Below are 20534 nucleotides of genomic sequence, written 5' to 3'. Positions count from 1 at the left end.
GTGATGGCACTTTTTACTAGTATCTCAAATACTAAGTAAATACTAACTATAGTAATATCTCAAAAGCTAGTGCATGAACCAATTCAAAATTTTTGTCACAAACTTGGTAAAGTATAATAACAATGTGTGCCAAGTTTCATCAAATTTGCAAAATCCCTTTTTGAGATACCATAGTGCATCTCTTTAAATATTCATTAGGCCAAATGTGCTCTCAACCTAAAACTAAGCTAGTTTCAGGTCAGAGTGCGTTGGTCCGTAATCGCCAATATCAATCATGTTTGATTGTTAAGTAATCTTGTATATCTCGAAAACTAGTGCATGAACCAATTAAATTTTTTTTGTCACAATCTTGGTAAAGTATAGTAACAATGTGTGCCAAGTTTCATCAAATTCGCAAATTCCGCTTTTGAGATACCATAGTGCATCTCTTTAAATATTCGTTAGGCCGAACGTGCGCTCAACCTAAAACTAAGCTAGTTTCAGGTTAGAGTGCGTTGGTCCGTAATCGCCAATATATTTGTAATATTTTTACTGATTTGAAAAATTCATTTAAAATTGTCATTGGTGCTGCAGAACACAATTGAGAAATAATTCTATCCAGAGTTGCATATTGTAATTATCAGTGTCAGCTCATAGGTTTGAAAAACAGTTTTTAGTCAATTTATACGTCTTGTTTGAGAAATAAATTAACTGTAATAAATACACTAGACCATTCCTATATAGAATCCCTAATTTTTGTAGTATCTACTAAAGTCAAAGAGAATCTATATCTACTCCCAGGGGTCTATGACAACTTTCAAAAAAAAATTTTTAGCAGTCCACAAAATGGAAATGGTGATCTATGACATGCCAATAATTCAGATATTTATTTCTAGTTCAAGTTTAGATAATTTATGGAGTTAATAGACACCATAGATAAGCAAATTTTATTTATTAACTTCTCGTAGGGTAAGTTTTAGTAATAGCAGAAAACGAAAATGAAATTTTTTATATATCTATCAGCGCTTTCTGAACATTTTGGCATACCTTAGAAAAAATTGATGTATGCGTGCGTGTGTGTTAACTCTAAATCAGCTATGCAGTGTGATTGCTTTAAAAAATGTTCAAAATTTCAAAAAAAAAAAATCAAAAAACCAAAATACAATTTTTTTTATTTTTTCAAGTCATTTTTTTAAATTTCTCAAAAATCTATTTTTTTCAATTTTTTTCGGTACGGGAAGTTCCAACAATTTGCCTTAAGGCACGATGCCATGCACCACTAGTTTGTTTTTGGGATTAATAATGTGATTAAAGATTGTTGAACAGTCCTTCTAATTCGATGTGGTTCTCTGACTTATTTCACGTTATATATATTAGCATGTATTTTTATTGCATTGGTCTAAAAAGGTTTTTAAATACAACTTCTATCTTAGGATCATCGGTAAATGTTCTCAATTGATTTACGATGTCAATATCAAGTATTTAGTATCATCATAAAATTATATTGATTTAGAATGTAGGTGAAATTTGCTTGTATCTGTAGTCGTTTCGTATTTATACAAGTATATCATGCATTTTGCAGTCCATAGATTGTTTATGGTTACGGGAATAAATTAGCCTCTCTCTAATAATAATAAAAGATACTGAATCGGTAACAACAAATACTATATCCTATACAGAACTTCTTGAGAGTTTATATATTCAATTAAAACAAAAGATGTCTAGAATGTTTTCTTATTGATAAAAATCAATATTTATCCAGTGCATTCAAAAAAAATGCAGAATGAAGTGAAGAGTCTGTCCCTGGTTGTCGTCGTCAGTTTCAGGTGAATGTCCTCCCGAGTTCAAAACAGGTTCTTCCGGTAGTGTGTCATGGTCACCAGTTGAAGGATTCCCGTCAAACGTTTGTCTTCCGTCTTAAGAAATTTAATTGGTTGAAGATAAAACGAAGTCGAATAATAAGTGTCACTCACGTATCGTTTCTTAGCGGACCAGAGCTAAAGTCTTCATGTAGGTCATGTCAAATGGAAGACGTTTTCGCGGGCGTTCTTGGAATTCCAACAAATAAAGTAAATTCTAGTAAAAGTTTCACTTGAGATCGTTAGCCTCGATCTAAAGGTTTTTTAATGGAGGAAGAACACAATGTAACAGATGAAACAATTCTAAAATATTTACTCAAAAATAACCATAATGCTGCATCCTCATATATGAGGATTCTCAATCTCCTCTCTCATTATGAAAAGATTCATTAAAAAATTGTATGTAGATTAATGAAGTAGTCCTAAAATGAAAAAATAATAATAAATTCTTTGTTACAAATTTGGAGAGAGAATAATATTATTCTTCAAATTCGACACTCGATTTCATTTATCTCAAGAGATGAACAGTGTTTAATAAGATTTTTTTCTCAAATGTTTTGGCTATATAAAGGATCATCATTTAGTGTTTTAATAATGATTTTATTTGAATAAATGTTATCTAGAGATATTGATTTAAATAAAATTTGTGCCTATAAAGCACAAAAAATTAGGATTTGTTGAATATTTATATGCAACTACATTAATTTTTAAATTTAAAACAAATGGTGCAAATTTTAGTAACTTGAAAAACTATTTAAAATATTATTATGATCAATTTAATTTATTATAAATGAAAAAAATTAAAACAAACAAAACGATAGAAAATATCAGATAGGCTTGTCGGGTCAGGAAATTGAGGTAAAAATGATTTTTAACTTTTTCATACATCTGGGACCTATTAGACCCCAACGTCACCTTATGTGCTAAATTTGAAACCCTTAGAATGATTAATATTTTTTACAGTAAATTTAACTAATTTATTGCATTGTTTTATTTAATATTGATAAAAATAATAAATTTAATTATTTGGTTATTAACCATTTAATGTACTTGCTTAAGTTACTTTTATATACAGGGTGGTCCGCCAACTAGCTTTTTTTGAAAATTTCCTTAAAAATTCTACTGAATATTTTGCCAATTTTCTTTTTGTTTGAAAATTCTATTAAAAAACCACTAAATATTTTCGCTTTTTTATTTGAAAGTGAAATGTAAAGAGTGCAGAGTACACAGTAGGGTTGCTTAAGTCGTACCTCCTAAAAAAAAGTTATTTGGCGGACCCTATATTCAGCAGTTTTATTCACTAATAAATTATGTGAATCGACCAAACAACCACAATAATGAATAGAATTTTATATTATATCGCACAAGAAGCTAATATAAGAATTATTAATCATATTAATTGGATCTATTAATTTTTTTTATATTTTTTTATTACTTATTATTGAATTATTTTGTTTCCTTCAATTTAAAAGCTGATTTCCTCTTATTTTGGTCTGAATGAATACAGGAAGCATATCTTAAATAGTAAACAAATCAAAATTATTATAATAAAATATTCCATAAAAATTTTTATATACCAGTTATCGAAAAATGTGATATAGTTTATGGCTTGATCCGTTAATATTCCGTATAATTTAGACAATCATTTCCTTTATTAGAATGAATGTATCATTTAAAATTCTCAGCTGTGTTTTTGAAACTGCTTTCACATAAAACCGGCAATGGTTTTTACGACATGTATCCAAAGTTTTTTATGTATTAACCCACTGAATTTGTATTTTCAATGTTTGTTCACACGGAAACATACTGACTTAGTTGTTTTATCGTATATATTATAATATTTAATGATCGGATATGAATGGACGCATAGAAATTCGCACAGTACTGTTAAACGCGTTGATTCGAAAATTTGTAACGGAAATATCGAATTTGTGAGAAACACATTATGAATAATAATTGTATTTTTAGAATTGGTAAATGTATGTAAAAATTGTAAAAATTATTTAGATAATTAGAGAAAAATCTTTCTTTAAATTTGTTTATAATATGGCCATATTTAAATGAGTTTTGATGCTTCAGAATGTTCTGTTGATTGGTCATTTACCTCTCATTATTTACAAAGAATTTTTTTTTTGAACTTTGTGTAATATGATGAAATATTTCTAGTCATAATGATTAGTACAATACTATAAAATACTTCAGTATAGTATAGAAACAATACCCTCAAGTATTTAAAACATTAAGAAATGAAAATGAAAAATCGAACTTTAATAATCAGGATTTGGATTAGTATCAAAGTAACTTAATGAAAATCTGAGGTGGCTATGAAGAATTTTTTTTATATACTTTTGTTATTTCTGTGACATTTAATAATTGCCCACAATATTTAAATAAGTATAACAATTGTACCCCCGAATGAAAAATTAATTCATGAGAAAAGCAGTATATAATAAATGCTGAAATGATATATTAATGTAAAATTGATAGTTTCTATAGCTAATGCTGAAATTTGCATAATATTTAATCAGCATTAGAATTAGCTAGAAGTGACCAAAAACAGAATTTTTAGAAAATAGATGTTTCATTTCAAATGTTTTATCATTATATCAGTTTTTGATGTTTTCTTAATTGATATTCTATATTCGGCATGTGAAAGTCTTTGACATATATAAAACATCTATTAATTAAAATATAAATTTAATATATTACGTTTGCAATGAACACTACTGTGAAATATTATAATTTTAGTACCCATGGCTCGAGGGGTGTCCATTAATCACATGAGATTTTTAGGGTGCTGGCGGATTTGACAAAAAATCACAGAATATCAGGTGGGGGATGGAAGGGGTGTAGTAAGATATTACGTCCATTTAATTTTTACTTGAATTTTTTTAAAAAATCCAAACATTTTCGAAAAAAAATCCAAACGTTCACCACTTCTTTTGTAACTAAAAATGCATTTGGTGTACAAGTTTCGTGTGGGAGTAGAGTTAGTTTTAATTTTTTTATCACTAAAGGAGGTGTCCAAAAATCCTTAAAAGGTCGATCACGTAATTAATGGACACCCCCTTATGAGTGTTACTATACGTTTATATTTAACTCGAGGATCAGAGAAAATAAGCCGATGACTCTGTTTATTAAAATTAATTTTTCAAGAATTTTTGGCTTGCTATTGAATATATTAGAAAAAAGTATGAGACGATTTGAAACCAAAACCCAAAACTGTTCATTCAAACCCAAATTCAAAAAAAAAAAAACTTATCCAAAATGTCGATTTTAAAAATTACAATTCATTAATATTGGCGTGTGCATTTGTTCGTGCAATGTGGGACAAAGTTGAAAAATTTGCGGATAAAAACCGTCTCGAAAAAGATGCATCAGAATTTTTTGACAAAACTTGTCCAACTTATTTTTGAAATACTATAATATGCTAAAAAATAAAGCTCATTGGATAGTTTTTACAAACACAAAACTAGTATAATAAAAATTCTGTCATTTTTTATTTAGTAATTTGCTGTTTCTGCAGTTTTATTAATGTTTATTATCAAAAAACACTGTGCTGAAACTGTGCATTTCAATGTTTTTATGTAGAAAAAATTGCTTTAAGATACGAGAAATTTGACATGCGAGCGTGGTTACGGTTCGAATTAAGCTCGTAAGGCGGGGTACCACTGTATTTCGATACGGCCAATAAATCGACGAATCGAACACGCCTTCGTATTCAACTTCCGTCATTGAGGTTACGGATTCTTTTTCTAGCAACACAACCCATTCGAAACCTGTACGAATCGTCATTTCAATGTATATATATAAAAAAAATGCTTTGAGATACGAGCAATTCAACATACGAGTTTGATTATGGTACGATATAAGCTTGTAAGGCAGGGTACCACCGTATTATGTATATTATGAAAAAAATGAATATGTTTATTATTAAATATATTTCTTTTTTAAGGATTAATTTTCTATTAGAGAGTACAGAAAGGAGAGAATAATATTACTTCAAATCGTATAAATTAGTAATCGACTTTAAATTTTCAACCCTTAATGTTTTTAATAGTTAAGTATGACTTTTAAAGTATTGTACTATAATATACATAATACGTGTCGATTCCGTCAAATTCCGTCATTGAGGATACGGATTTGTCTTCTAACCAATTCGAAACCGGTAAGAATCGTCGATTTACTACCAATCTTCCCGATATCGATATCGATACAATCAATATGCACCGGGCGTCGTGCCTTCGTACCGCCGCGGCACCTGTACCGGGCCGATGATCTGTGTCAGAGTCGCATGCCCTACACGTGATAATATGGAGAGCGAGCGTTCCGACAAATGTATGAACATGTGTGTCAAGTTTTAACCCACTGACATCGATATAAATGTATATGAATGCAAACACGAACGACCGACGTTTTTTCTTCTTTCCATATTATATCTGACGGAGTCAAAACCGGAAGCACCGGATTTGAAAATTGGCGGAGCGAAATTTCGTATGCGCGGTGAGTGATTGGAATTAGATCAAATTTGTTGGAAATGATACCGGATTGCTGAATTAGAATGTCGCGGAAATGATTACATACATTCATTTATTTGTAATGCATTGTCTTTGTCGGGAATAGCTCAGTCAGTTGCGTGCCCGACACACACACCTGAGATCCATGTGTCGATCCTTGACAATGAGATAGAATTTGAAATGTTGAGATGAAATTAAACAGAATTTGAATTGTTGATTTGAAATTGCCTAGAAAGTAGGAAGTAATTTGAAGTTAAAAAGAATTTGAATTGTTGAGTTGAATTTGAATGAAATCAGAAGAAAGAAAAAATATGATTAGAGTTGGAAAAGATCTTTTTTAGAAGAAAAAGTTGTAAAAAGCAAAAAAAAGGGTTAAATTATATATATATATATATATATTATATATATATATATATATAGTCGTATGTAGATGTATGTCTTAATATGGATATTTTCGAATTTCCTTGCTCCCTGAGATTAGCTCTTAATATTGTCTTTTAGATAGTGCGCAATTCAATCAAAGTTTTGTATATATTCGACGCTCTACAAAACAAATTATAAAAAACCTGTTTTGCAGAACGTCAAATTTTCAATGAAACGAATTTTCACTTTTAATTCATTTGTCGCTAAGTTATACCTAAATTTTTTTTTATTTTCAGAATTGTTTTCATGCTATTTCCATAGAAAATTTGATTGAATTGCGCCCTATCTAAAAATTAATATTAAGAACTAAAACTTTAAGAGACTTGTTTTTTATCAATTTGGAACCATTTGAGCCCTTTGGAGCAAGGAAATTCGAAAATATCCATATTAAGGACCACTCTCATATATATGTGTATATATATATAAATATATATATATATATAATAAATAAATATATAGTTTAGAATATACATGCTCAAAGTAAGCGAGGCCAATAAAAAAGCATTATCTATTTATTTGATGTTTTATAACAGCGCCATTACTTTAGGATTAAATCTATTTAACTTTTTCGAAGAAAAGTATATTTTAGCCAAAAAATCCGACATGCTGATTTTGTGTATTCTCGTATTTAAGTCAATCTGAACTGTTTGACAACAAAATTGAAAAGCACGTATTAGTATGTACGTAACCCAATATTTGACATTTCGAAGACGTTTTCTCAAAAACTGCTTTAAAAGACAGGAACTTGTAGACGTATCTATTTGCTTTGCAAGACGATCAGCCAAACCGTTTTTATAGAATTAGCAGAAAAGTAAAAAGGTTTTTGCAAAAGAAAAAGCTCTGCACCAACTCTATACTAATAAATCATTCCTGTTCTATTGTCTGGAAGTCCTGAAACTCCTCTTTAAGTGAAATGCTCCTTACACTTATGTTTGGATATTTATGTACTATATGACTAATGATTTTAAAATTTTACAAGTCTATAAATATTACTCAAAAATGAATAAAAAAAATCCAGAAAGCTACAATTTGGTTGAAATGAAGTTTCAATCTTTCTGTTGCTCCAAATATTTCAAGCTATTAGTTTCCATCAGTAGGTACTAAGCCCTTGTAAAGAACACTTTTCGTGAAATATGAAAAAAAAATAAAAATAATTGGTAGCTTAGTAAAATTTTCAATTCCCTTGGGATGTTGATCTGGGTTACTTTATATTCAGAGATTTAATGAAGGAATGTTTTTGTCGTTCTGCGCCGTTGTATCGAAAGAGAAATCGAAATTTACGTGTGTTTTTGGGTCATACGTTTCATTCACACTTTGTAAAACGTAAAAAGTTTCTTCATTCTGCGTTTTTTTATCATTACGCATATCGGATGTATCTAATTGTCACCTTATCGATGAATAAAAGAAACAGAATCTCTTTTGGGACCTAGTTCTGACTCAAAATCAATGTTTGTCTTAAATGTTGATATTGGTATTTGCAGCATTGTGCTAACAGATATGGTCAAACAAAAGTGATTTTCAAATTTCACTACGTCCCATAACAAAATAGAAACGTTCTGTTTTATATTTTCACTCTGTTCATATTTTTATGATTTTATAAGTTCGCCGACACCGAATGCAAATCATATCTCCAGCAATTAAATTTAATTTTCCGATATTCATACACCGTGAGGTGGTTATTGGTATAATTGCCGTAACCACTCAATATAATCATTTTATCTTGTTCTCAATTTCTTATATCAAGTTCTCATTAAAAATATGCAAATACGTTTAATTATTAATCAGCAAGCGGATGCACCATATTAATCGTGGAAATTAAGTTAATAAATCAACTTAAATTGAGATCAATTGGCACAAAATGGACCAAGATTTTCTCGACGTGAATTCATTTTTTCACATGTAAATTATAGTTTAATCATATAAAAATAATTTCAAAAGGCATGCTTTGCGTGTTATTAAAAAGCAACATTGGAAAACATTATTTTCAATCGTGCAATCTGGAAATTTTATTTTTCTTGTTGAGTTTGTTAAATTTGTCAAATCATGCGTTTAGTGTATCATACAGTGTGTTTTATAATGTAAAGTGATTTGTGAATGATAAATACCATATAATTTCTGTCAATAGTCACATTTGTCAGCTAGAAATCAGTCAATAATCCAGTCATGTCTTTGTCAACGGAACAATAATAATTTTCTCATATCAACCTCCTCCTAAGCAATATATGTTAATGTTAATATGATGTTAGTGCATTAAGTTAAAAATGGCTTCAAGATCGCCCCCTTCACACAAATGACTTTTTTACAACTTTGATAACCATGAACTGAAATAAAACACAAATAATCGTTTTTAAATAAACAATTTGTCTATTCATTATAATTTTGTACATGGAGAAAATTTAATTTTGCATATTTTTACAACATAAAATATCAATGTTCTAAATATCCATGTCATTGTTTAAAATTTTTAATAGAAAAAATTATAAAGAATGACATCAACCACGGAAGCGATTTTTAACTTCAATGCAGTAGTTTTCATGTACGCATAGAAATATTATAAAAAATAAATATAAATAAATAAATAAATAAATAAATAATATCTTAAAACCGCTTAACTTTGTCTCTTCGTACTCAACAAATAAGTAACTATCAACACAAACATGTACATATACATATACACATACACATATATATATATATATATATATATTGACTTTAGAAATAAAATTGAGGCAAAGATTTAAAATTTGATGTTGATATTTTTTAACTTCACTAGCACGTTTTTCATTCTAAAACGAGCTCATCAATAAAGACTGCTTCAATTTTAACTAAGGCCCTTAATATGCATATGCACATGCATATATATATATATATATATATATATGTATATATATATATATGTATAAAACATTTAATAAATAACACAGCACACGTTTATACAGTGTCGTTGGAATGTTTAGTGCGGTCAAAGTCTTTTGAAAACAACGGTACAATGTAACACTTTAGCGCGCGCATTTTATTTAGTTATTAAAATATTGTTAGAGAGAAAATTATGGGCAGTAATGTTAACTAAATGTTGATTTCAAACATTGTATTAAGAATCATTCATCAATCATAAAAAAACTTACTACATAAATTTTTTGAACGATTTTTAATACACTGCCAGGAATCAACACGTTTAGAGCTTGTTCATGTATAACAAAAAACACTAAAAAAGTATGATTAAGATTTTAATATAGTGTCAAAAACGTATTTGGAAAATATTTAATGATGTTAAGAGCTTTTTGTTATAGCCTGAACATTCCCAAAAATCCTTAACACTTCGCACACTTGGTAAAACATTGTCACTACTGGCAAAGAGTCATTATTTAACAGAAATTTCACAAGCTTTAATGCATTTGTTTGCTTAAGAATCACTTTACTAATTTAAAATTGGCTTTGAGTATCTATTACTGTGACAATGTTGCCCTCGTCGTGCGACCTATAAAGTCTATCGTGTCGCTTTCTTCGTTTTGGCAACGTTTTTGCGCGACTTTTTGTGATGTTTGCCCTTAGTCAACTCACGTGCTTTCCTCGCCTCGATGACATCATCACCGATGAATTCGTCCTCGTCGTCATCGTCATCGTCATCATCGTCATCGGTATCATCATCGTCGTCGTCATCGTCATCAAGTGCGTCAGTTATAGAGTCAGCTTCGTCATCATCGTCATCGTCGTCGTCGTCATCGTCATCATCGTCATCGTCAGTTGGTGCTTGTGGTGCCAGTGCTTGTGGTGCCAGTGCTTGTTGTTGTTGGACTGGTGCAACTGCTACGGGATCCTTTTCCACGATTTGAGGATCGTTGACCGAGGATTCTTCGGCCAAATCGTCGTATGCGTCGGTGGCTGCATCGCCGGCGCTCTCACCAGCATAATCTGCGGAAAATGCGTCCTCATCACCTACTGAAATAATTTGGGGTTGGACAATAGGTGCGGCAGTTGCGGGTTGGGCTAAGGGCACAGCCGGCTGCGAGATGCCGGATGATGGTGAAGGTTCATCGTCTTCATCATCATCGTCATCGTCATCATCGTCTGCAGAAGAAAAGAAAAGGAAAATGACATAGAAGCAACACACACCAAATGAAGTCACATTTTAACTGCGTATTTACCTCCTAATATGTCGTCTAAGAGACGTTCCAAGTAGTCGTCATCGTCGTCATCATCATCATCATCTGATCCTGCATCATCGTCGTCATCGTCATCATCATCTAAGTAGAAATAAATAAACTATGCATTATCCAATATCACATTCTTGGTATGAAATATTTTTTATCTATCACATACCATCTCCTACGTCGACATCCAAAGCATCACTAATATCATCATCGTCATCGTCATCATCATCATCGTCGTCGTCATCGTCGTCTTCAATGGGTGCAGCTGATGGTGAGACTGCTGCAGTTTGTCTTCCAGTTGCTTTTGCTACTGATTGAGGTACTTTTGGTTCCAATGCTTGTTCCCTGGGAACTTCAACTATTTGAACAGGAGAACATAGGGCTGATAGCGCCAGACAGCCTATTACGGCTAAACACAGCGCAAACTTCATCGTTCTGGGAAAAGGTAATAAAGGATAAAATTAGATTTATTCTAATTAAATAATATAGAGCAATTAGCAAAACTACTTACTAAACATAAAGTGGATTTTTGATTTTGGATTAAATCATCTTTTATAAAAAGTGACAAGAATTCTTATTAAACTATCAAATGACGAAGAAATTATAGAAGGATGAAGTGGATCCTTTGTATGATAATAAACAAATTAATGTAGATCGCTAAATAAAGACAGGTGGTTGAACTTTTCCGATGGCCAGATATAAATATTATATGAAACTCTGGTTGTTAATATATTATATTACTATTATAATAGTTCAGATTTTAATTACTTTCGATTAGTTACACCCAACTGTGCATTGCCTTGCGCAACAAGCATGTAATGAGAGGTTTTCTTGTGTGTAATGTTTATGACGGGCAATAAATAATATCTTCACTTGGAAATAGCGTGAGTTATGCTGGAAGTAATATTTATAAAAATCGTAATAGTAAGAAAGATTTTTAAGAGAATGCGAGAATACAATTGATCGGGAAGGATACAAAAACGAGGACTATTTTATTAGAATTATTTTGCAAACGATTTGTATTGAAATAATATCGTTTTTGTACACAAAATTATCATCAAAAATTAATATAAACATAAGTTAACTTTAAAAATAAATTATTTTAGTTTTCGATTTTTTGCTTCCAATGCACAATATATAGTACAAAGCAATTTAGAAAAGAAGATACAATCGCTTAAACGATAGGTAAGAAGGGTCATTGACGTGTTTTGTCTTGTCATGGAATTGTAGGTACCAAGGATTCCCAAAGGCAGTACAAAGTAATATTTTATATCCGAAAAATCTAAAGTATAAATTTTATATATACCTTTGATTAATTTTTTTTTCTCTTTATGAATTAATTTCGCAATTCTTTGAAAAATTCTCTATACGAATCAATTAATTTACAAAAATCATTAATTGCAAGTGCACTTGAAAAATATTTCTGACAATATAATAACAAATTTTCTGTAAGGAAAAGAAACTAAGAATCTACTAATTAGGAACATATTAATACTAAAATAATTTTAATTATTTATTTTGAATTCAATTTATTCAAAACATATTTTTACAAGAACTAACAAGAATGGTTATTAAATTGTCGCGTGAAGTGATACTTTATATAATGAATTATTATAAATTAATAAATTATAATATGCACTAGACATTTAGAGTAAACACTATGTCTTAGTCATATTTTACTTAAGAAATTATATAAAAAATTTAATTATATAAAAACAAAACTCAATAGTTTAATGAGCTGTTATGATATATTTTACTTGACTCGCCAGAAAATCCGAGACGCAAGTAAATCCGACACGCCAGAAAATCTGACTTCCTAGCAAATCCGATATTAATACATGATTTTACTTTTAAAAACACATTTTTTTACTTTTAAAATTTTTCTATTACCGACGGTAAAGTTTAATTTGATGTATATTCAAATATCTCAGAGGTGTTCCACCTCCCAATGAGATTCTTCTATTTCTACTGTGTTTATTTATCCTGTTTGAGGTTAAAATCTTTAGTAGCAAACTGCATTGTTATGTAGTTCCAAACAATAGACAAGAAAATCCGTTCACGCAACAAGAGTTTATTCTTCTTCTAATTTGTTTTTCCGTGTTATGAAGATCACGAACCATAAAAAGACAAGCTACTTAGCAGATTGTTCAATCAAGAGAAACAAAATACTTTAAAAACAGCGAAGGGCTTTTAGAATTTCAGGAAAAGTATTCAGTGTTATTGGATTCAAGTTTTAAATAGTAATAGTTATATTTATCAGAGAAATCATATTTAATCATTTACAAACTAAATATATTCAATAGTATGCTTCGTCTAATTGTATCAAAGTAATTATTGACTTTATCTATTTTTTTCAATCATTTTAAATTATTTAACTGCAGATATTTCACTGATATGCATGTCATATCACATTGTTAAATATAAATTGTTTGAATAATTAAATATATATTTACTTATATATATATATATATATATATATATATATATAATAGTTTACAAAATAAATTACTGATTTTACTGACCAAAGAATATTAAATAGATTCAACGAGCAATTTGGGTGTAACGACTTCAAACGCAATTTATTTGAAATATTTAATTTATGAAAAGCATATTTATTTTGAAAATTTTAATTTGAAAAAGATTTTCTGAATTGCTTTAAGAAAAGTAAACATATGCTTTTTGTTTATGCTTTATATTTAAATTTTTGATTTATTGCCAATATCCTCGCTTACTTAGATCACTTAGCTACTATTTTACCAATTTTATTTAATATCCTATACTATTTTTTTTATTTTATTTAGTGGTTCTACAACATATTGATTTTTGCACATTTTCAGGTTTTAACCTTTGAAATCAATGAAGTTACAAATACATATGTTCTGCAGAAATTGGTATAAAAAATTTTTACTAGACACGATTTTAAAATTAAAAGAAGTTGGTTGAAATCCATATTGGAAAAAGAATGAATTCTGTGCCACATCATTAAAAGTAATAAATTTGCAGTTTTAGGAAAATTACACAAGATAAAAATTATAGAAATTACAGAAATATAAAAAAAAAATAAGAAGTTCAAAAAGTATGTATCAAAATGAAATAAAACAGAAAATCAACCTACTTTCAAGTGGAGGACAAATTATAATGAGAATAAAGGTAGGTATTAAAAATAATATATATATATATATATATATATATATATGTATAATTAAGAAAAATGTTCATATATCATTTAATTATTCTAATGCATATTTATAGACATTTATATAAGACAAATCTTATGCAAAAAAAGACATCTTTCAAAAAAAATGAGCGTCCCATATATATTTTTAGTAGTTTCTAAGAAAATTCTGAATTTCTAAGTTCATATTTTGACAAAATTTTAAATTAAATTAGATAGCAAATTTTGCTTACCAGTATTGCAAATTTAATATTATTACAAATTCATATTGCACACCGTTGTGCATTAAACATGAATTAGAAAATGTTAAAAAAATGTTTAAGTAGGAACAATCTGGATACGTCTAAGAAATTTAAATTTGCGTTTTTTATTCATATCAAAACCATAGCAGTATTTAACAGTTACTTTGATGATTGTCATGCAAACATAATGTGTTATGAGTTTGTTGGGCTATTTAGCACCACGTTGATCCACATTGCGATCTTGTAACGGCAAAAATATGGCTACATTAAAAAATCGAGTTTTTTTAAAATTATGTAATATACTTCAAAATTACTAGTACAATTTTCCTTATAAAAATGCCGTAAGCTATCATAATTGAAAGCTCCTAAGCAGAAAAGTTGATCAATATTTGAAAAGTGTACGATATGGGTGCAAGATGATTCAGATTCTTCACAAGTATTTAACATTATAAAATTTAACTGCTACTGCATTTCTAGATAAAAATGACTTTTTGAGAATACAAATAATAATTCTAAAAATTTTATACAAACGATACGTGTTAAGATTTACAGTTAATAAAATAACTGTTAACATTCGATTAAAAATTAACTGGAGCATCAAGATCGTTTTGGATTAATTATTATAATTAGCGATCCATCTTAATTATTTGCAAATTATTAAATTAGGTATAATTTAGCGAATGGTATAAAATAAATTAACTATATCAATGTAATATTTATTGGTTAAAACTAAATTACTGTGCAATAAATCTCGTGAAAGTATAACACTTCATTTATAATTTAAAGTACTAATTGTAATATAGGATGCGTTGCTAAAATATAGTATTTAATTCTTCATATATTTTAAATAGAAAAAGAAGATTACTAAAAAATATAAAATACTCTTTACAAATTTAAATGTATATCGTGGGAAAATCCAAATTTCTCAAAGTTTATTATACTATAAACAACGCCCTAAATATTTGTGAGACTCAAGTAGAACAATAATTTGAATACGAGATCTTTAGTTGGAATGTTTAAATTCACACTGGGAAAATAGAAAAGATCATCTAGAGTAAATTTATGTATAAAATCTTACATCACAAAATAGAAGCATCAGTTGGCGACAAATTATAAATTGTAAAAGTGGTATTTTGTGAAAGTAAATTGATAAAAGGCATATCTCATAATTTTAATATATATAGAATATATATTATAGATATATATCTTATATATATACTATATATATATATCTATCTATAATATATTAAATCATTTTTATGATCTAAATTTACGTATCTAGCGTTCAAATTAAACTTTCAAATTTGAAATTTGAAATTAATATAGTCCATTGTTTAATAGAACTTATAATAGTTCTATATTAAAAATATAATAACATCAATAAAAGGCATTGCAATTATTGTTCTAAATAGAAATTAAAAATTGAAATATAAGCTAATATGCTATGTGAGTGAGAATTCAGTTAAAACTGAATATTATCAACAAATACTATCAACAAATCATAATTAACTACTACTTAAATTTTTAAATATTTTTTCAAAAGTAATTTTTTTTATGAATATGTTCACAAGTGTGGTAAGTAACAAAAACATTATTATATTTTAATTTAACATTTTTTAATTAGTATGAACGGTATTTTAATAGATTACTCCTTTATCACTAATATTTTTAGATGGATTCACCAAAACAACAAATATTAAAAAATATAATCCGAGTCCTAGACTTGAAGTTGAATTAAAAAATGCACTTACCACATCGTGCACAATTACATGAGACATATCCAACAAAAACCACTAATTAAAATTAAAAATCAATCACGACACTAAATTTCATTGACAATATCGAATTTTGGCAGCCCCTTTGGAACCAACGCTTTCCCACTTGGTGACCAATATTAATATCACTTCCTGCTACTCACCGGATTTTGGATTAATCAAAATCAAGACTTCCGGATGGCACTACAACACACTGAATCGATACGACGTATCGATGAAAATTGATAAAAAACTGTATCCAAAATATCGTTTCGTTCTTTTGGCTGGGCTACCTACGGCGTTGTGCTCAGCGCTTTCAATTTGGTACGCGATTGCTCTGGCAATGGCAATGGACTTGGCCTTAAGTAGCGGCGTTTTGACGCTCAAGAGGAGTAGAAGAATGATGGTAGCAACTCACAAATATACGAGAGGGGAATGCAAGAAAGAAGCCGAAGACACACAACCACTGGGGAGATCCGAGCGCGGACCTGAATACCGCCACAGATCGCGGCTGACGCTAGGTGAAGGCGAGACCAGGTGAGGCGAGGCGCCGCTGACGAAAACGAAATATCATAAACGAACTTATGCACAAATCGACTAAAATCATTTTTGAAGAGTGAAACTTCTTAGGATGCTTTTACAAAATTTTGAAAGTAAAAAATTTGTATAAATTGGGTATAGTTATCATTTTAGATTTTTTAGTTTAGAAAATATGTTTAACATATCTAAAGTTCTCACTTGTGGTTAAGTGATCAGAGCAAACTGGTTCTGATTCAGAGGTCATGGGTTCGATCCTGCTTTGAAGAGCCTGATGTCAAGCAGTAGTGACATACGTTATCATTTGGAAATATAAATAGCAATATTTTTTCAAGTGAAAATAGTTCGCGTCCGGCATTGCTGCATCCATAAAAATATTCGCCCTTTTCGCAATGAATAATAAAATTTATACATCATAATCATATAATTATCACACAAAGATGAGACACACATAGGTTGCTTAACATATAAATTAGCTCAATAGCTTATGAAATCATTAAGTTGTATATATGTTAAATAAGTCGGGTTTTCCTTCCTGACGATTTAACTCCAGAACGCACGAACCGATTTTCGACAATTTTGCATTCGTTGGAAAGGTCTCGGGCAAGGTTTATAGCTAAGAAAATTAGTGGTGCATGGCATCGTGCCATTTAAAAAATCATTGTTTTTCACATAGGCAGTTACACGTTGCCTGCTCACAAGTGGAAAACCATCCGCTTTGTTTGTGTTAACGTCAGACCAAAAAACAAAAAATTTGGTTACTAAAGAGCACTTCAATGAAACGGATAATTTGCGGATTCACTTTCATTTACTTAGAGAAGTTCAACTAAAAAACACTTCATTTTGTAATCGAAATAAATTCATTATGTTGTGCAATAAAATCAATTTTTCCTTTTCAAATATAAAACAACAAAAAATGTCTTCATCTTTCTCACTAAACCATCTGGTGGCGAAACGGAGTTCGTCGGGTTTGCTAGTATATATATATATATATATATATATAGGGGAAAATATAGATAAAAATCTTTTTTCCGGAAAGGAAATGATAAAATCTATGTAGGGAAAAATATAGATGAAAATCTTACAAAATCCAACTGTTTACTACTATTTATTAGTAAAAATAAATGAGATAATGGCACTGCTTGTATATAAACTTTTCTGGTAATGATAAAATCTATGTAGGGAAAAATATAGATGAAAATTCTTACAAAATACCAACTGTTTACCACTACTATTATTAGTAATGAAATAATTATTTTTTTTTGTTATAATTTATTTTGTTAATTAAGATTTTTAATGTCTTATTTATTAAAACTTTCTGGAAATGATCAATCTATATATTCTATACTCACTCTACTAGAAATTTAAGCAAAAATCTAATTGCTAAATCTAATTTTTTATTATAATACTTTTATAAGTTTTTCCAATAACACTACAATAAATATATTAATTTTTTATATGAATATACGATATGCATGTGAACGATAAAAGTCAAAATTTAAAAAATATTAACAATAAAAAGAAAAGTATGACACATATAGCTGCCGATAATGCCTATTCGGTATTTACTATTTATTAGTAAAAAAAATCTTGTGAGATAATATCTGTTCAATCATTTTACAACAAATTAAAATAAAAATCAAATTCCATTTATAACCTTTATCATAATGTTTATATGATAATATTTTTTGGCTGAACATATAGTTTAGTATCCCTGAACGTTTTAAAATTTCTAGTAAAATATATAAGAAAATATTAATTTTTTCATATAGTATGTATGTAGGGACTAAAGTCAACTTAAAACAATGCTATGTCGAACAATTAATTTAGATACTATAAAATATGACATATTAATTGCCGATAACCATTTGGATAATAGATAAATCGAAAAAATTATGAATGGGATTGACAACTATAAACAGAAAATTCGAATAGAAAATAAATATAAGGGAGCCATTTAAAGTTCAAACATTAGGCTCTAACAAAAAAGTAATATATATATATATATATATATATATATATTATATATATATATCGATATATAAGTTCATAAATATAAGCAATCTAGTCAAATAATTTACAAAATAATCAAAATCCAGTATTCCCTATATGTCCAATTATAAAAGAAAAATCATTATTAGAAAGTAAACTTTTTTTAAGATTGCTCCAACTTTCCCTTTCTCATTCGGTGACATTACGCCGAAAATTAAATAACGTGTACAAAATGCAGACTCATATTTTTTCACAGAATAGAAAACATGATTAATCGGTAATAATTATATTATTGAATATGAGAAATGGAAAATTTATATTCACGTCTTTGTAATATTCATTGTGTTTAAAATTGGTTTGCGAAATTTATGATAATTAGAGGTCAAGATAATAAATAATAATTTGATATATATCCACAGATTTTTAAACCAAGTTTTTGCCTTTTTCTTCTTTACAAATATTCGGATTTTTTAACAAAGTTTTTGCCGTTTCATTTTTTCAAATTTCAAAGATTATCCATGAGGTATATCCATGGAGGATTATCTTGAATAAACCCATATAAGATTTTTTTTATCTTGCTTTTTATTATTGAACCTATTGTTTTTTATTTAAGCTTCGGATTTTTTTAGCATAAATCCCATAGCCCTAACCACTAACACACAGTCCATCCCCCGTATAAAAATAATATTAATTAAAATAGTGCTTTAAAAAAGGATTATCTTTAATAAACCCATATAAGATTTTTTTTAATTTGCTTTTTATTATTTGAACCTATAATTTTTATTTAAGCTTCGGATTTTTGTAGCATAAATCCCGTAGCCCTAACCACTAAGACACGGTCCAACCCCCGTATAAAAATAATATTAATTAAAATAGTGCACGTCATGATGATTTATTAATATTTGTAAATAGGTTTTTTATAATTCAAACATGTCCATATTTATAATTTGATTTATGCATATAAATTATTTTTAATATAATACAAAATGCATAAATTATAAAGTGTTTTAATCCCTAAAGATAAAAATAAATTAATAAATATATAGATATATTAATAACACAAATTTCCATATACTGTATTATTCATCCATTAACAAAATTTATAACGGAATTCTAATAAGATTCTCAGTTGAATATCTGTATACCTACTGCAATAGAAAATATGAGTCATTTTTGTTACGTAAAATGTATTTGGTACTTTAAAAATAAATAATTAGCATTTCTAAAAACATTTATCTTTAAATTAATTCATATTAAGAATATTGAAGGCTTGTTGATGATATTTTTTGTGAAATTTAATTGAATAATTTAAATGTGCAATGTAACAGTACAACGTGCTATACCTATAATAATATTACATTATTTTTGTTAAGGTTATAGTCAAGCCCTTTAGTATCTAATCACTTTAGTATCTAATAATCTATCTAATAAAATAATCTCATTTAGTATTAATAATCTAATGCAAAATTTAGTTATTACAGAACAGCATATGAGAAGAAATTATAATTGTATTTCGATTTATAGTAATTATAAAAATTAAAACTTTAATAATCTTATAATACGCGATGTGAAAGCAACTCGTAAAAAAAACTCATGATTTACTGCAAATTTTGTGGCCTTGATACGTCCTTGTATGTAATCAATATAATACACGAAAACGGTACTCAGAACTGGATTGTTAAGAAACTTTTATCGGCCCAATGAATGTATTAAACTTTTATCGATATATAATGGATGAAAAGAAGAATATTTTAAAAAAATATGATACATTTATACTGCATAATTACTTAAACATATTACTATTAACAAATAAATATTAAATTTGTCTAATGATACATATTTTTGCTTACCATCGTTGATTTTACGAACTATCATTGATCACCATTGATTTTACTTACAAAGATC

General features: G+C 28.5%; 1 protein-coding gene across 1 annotated transcript in view; it reads right to left on the bottom strand.

Annotated features, from left to right (window-relative positions):
* Positions 1-20534, bottom strand: part of LOC113372949 (acidic repeat-containing protein-like) — a 29150-nt gene extending 8616 nt beyond the window's left edge. The window contains exons 1-4 of the mRNA XM_026613282.1: positions 20480-20534; positions 11099-11364; positions 10924-11022; positions 10340-10846 (exon numbers count right to left, since the gene is read on the bottom strand). Coding sequence (XP_026469067.1) covers positions 10340-10846; positions 10924-11022; positions 11099-11360 — 868 coding nt within the window. The 5' untranslated portion in view covers positions 11361-11364; positions 20480-20534. The remainder of the gene's footprint in view (positions 1-10339; positions 10847-10923; positions 11023-11098; positions 11365-20479) is intronic.

This window comes from Ctenocephalides felis, unplaced genomic scaffold (genome assembly GCF_003426905.1).
Source record: "Ctenocephalides felis isolate EL2017-DRISC unplaced genomic scaffold, ASM342690v1 CF-g0.4_SCAFFOLD_01604, whole genome shotgun sequence".
In the NCBI taxonomy this organism is placed as follows: domain Eukaryota; kingdom Metazoa; phylum Arthropoda; class Insecta; order Siphonaptera; family Pulicidae; genus Ctenocephalides; species Ctenocephalides felis.
This window is presented reverse-complemented; position numbering and strand designations above follow the sequence as displayed.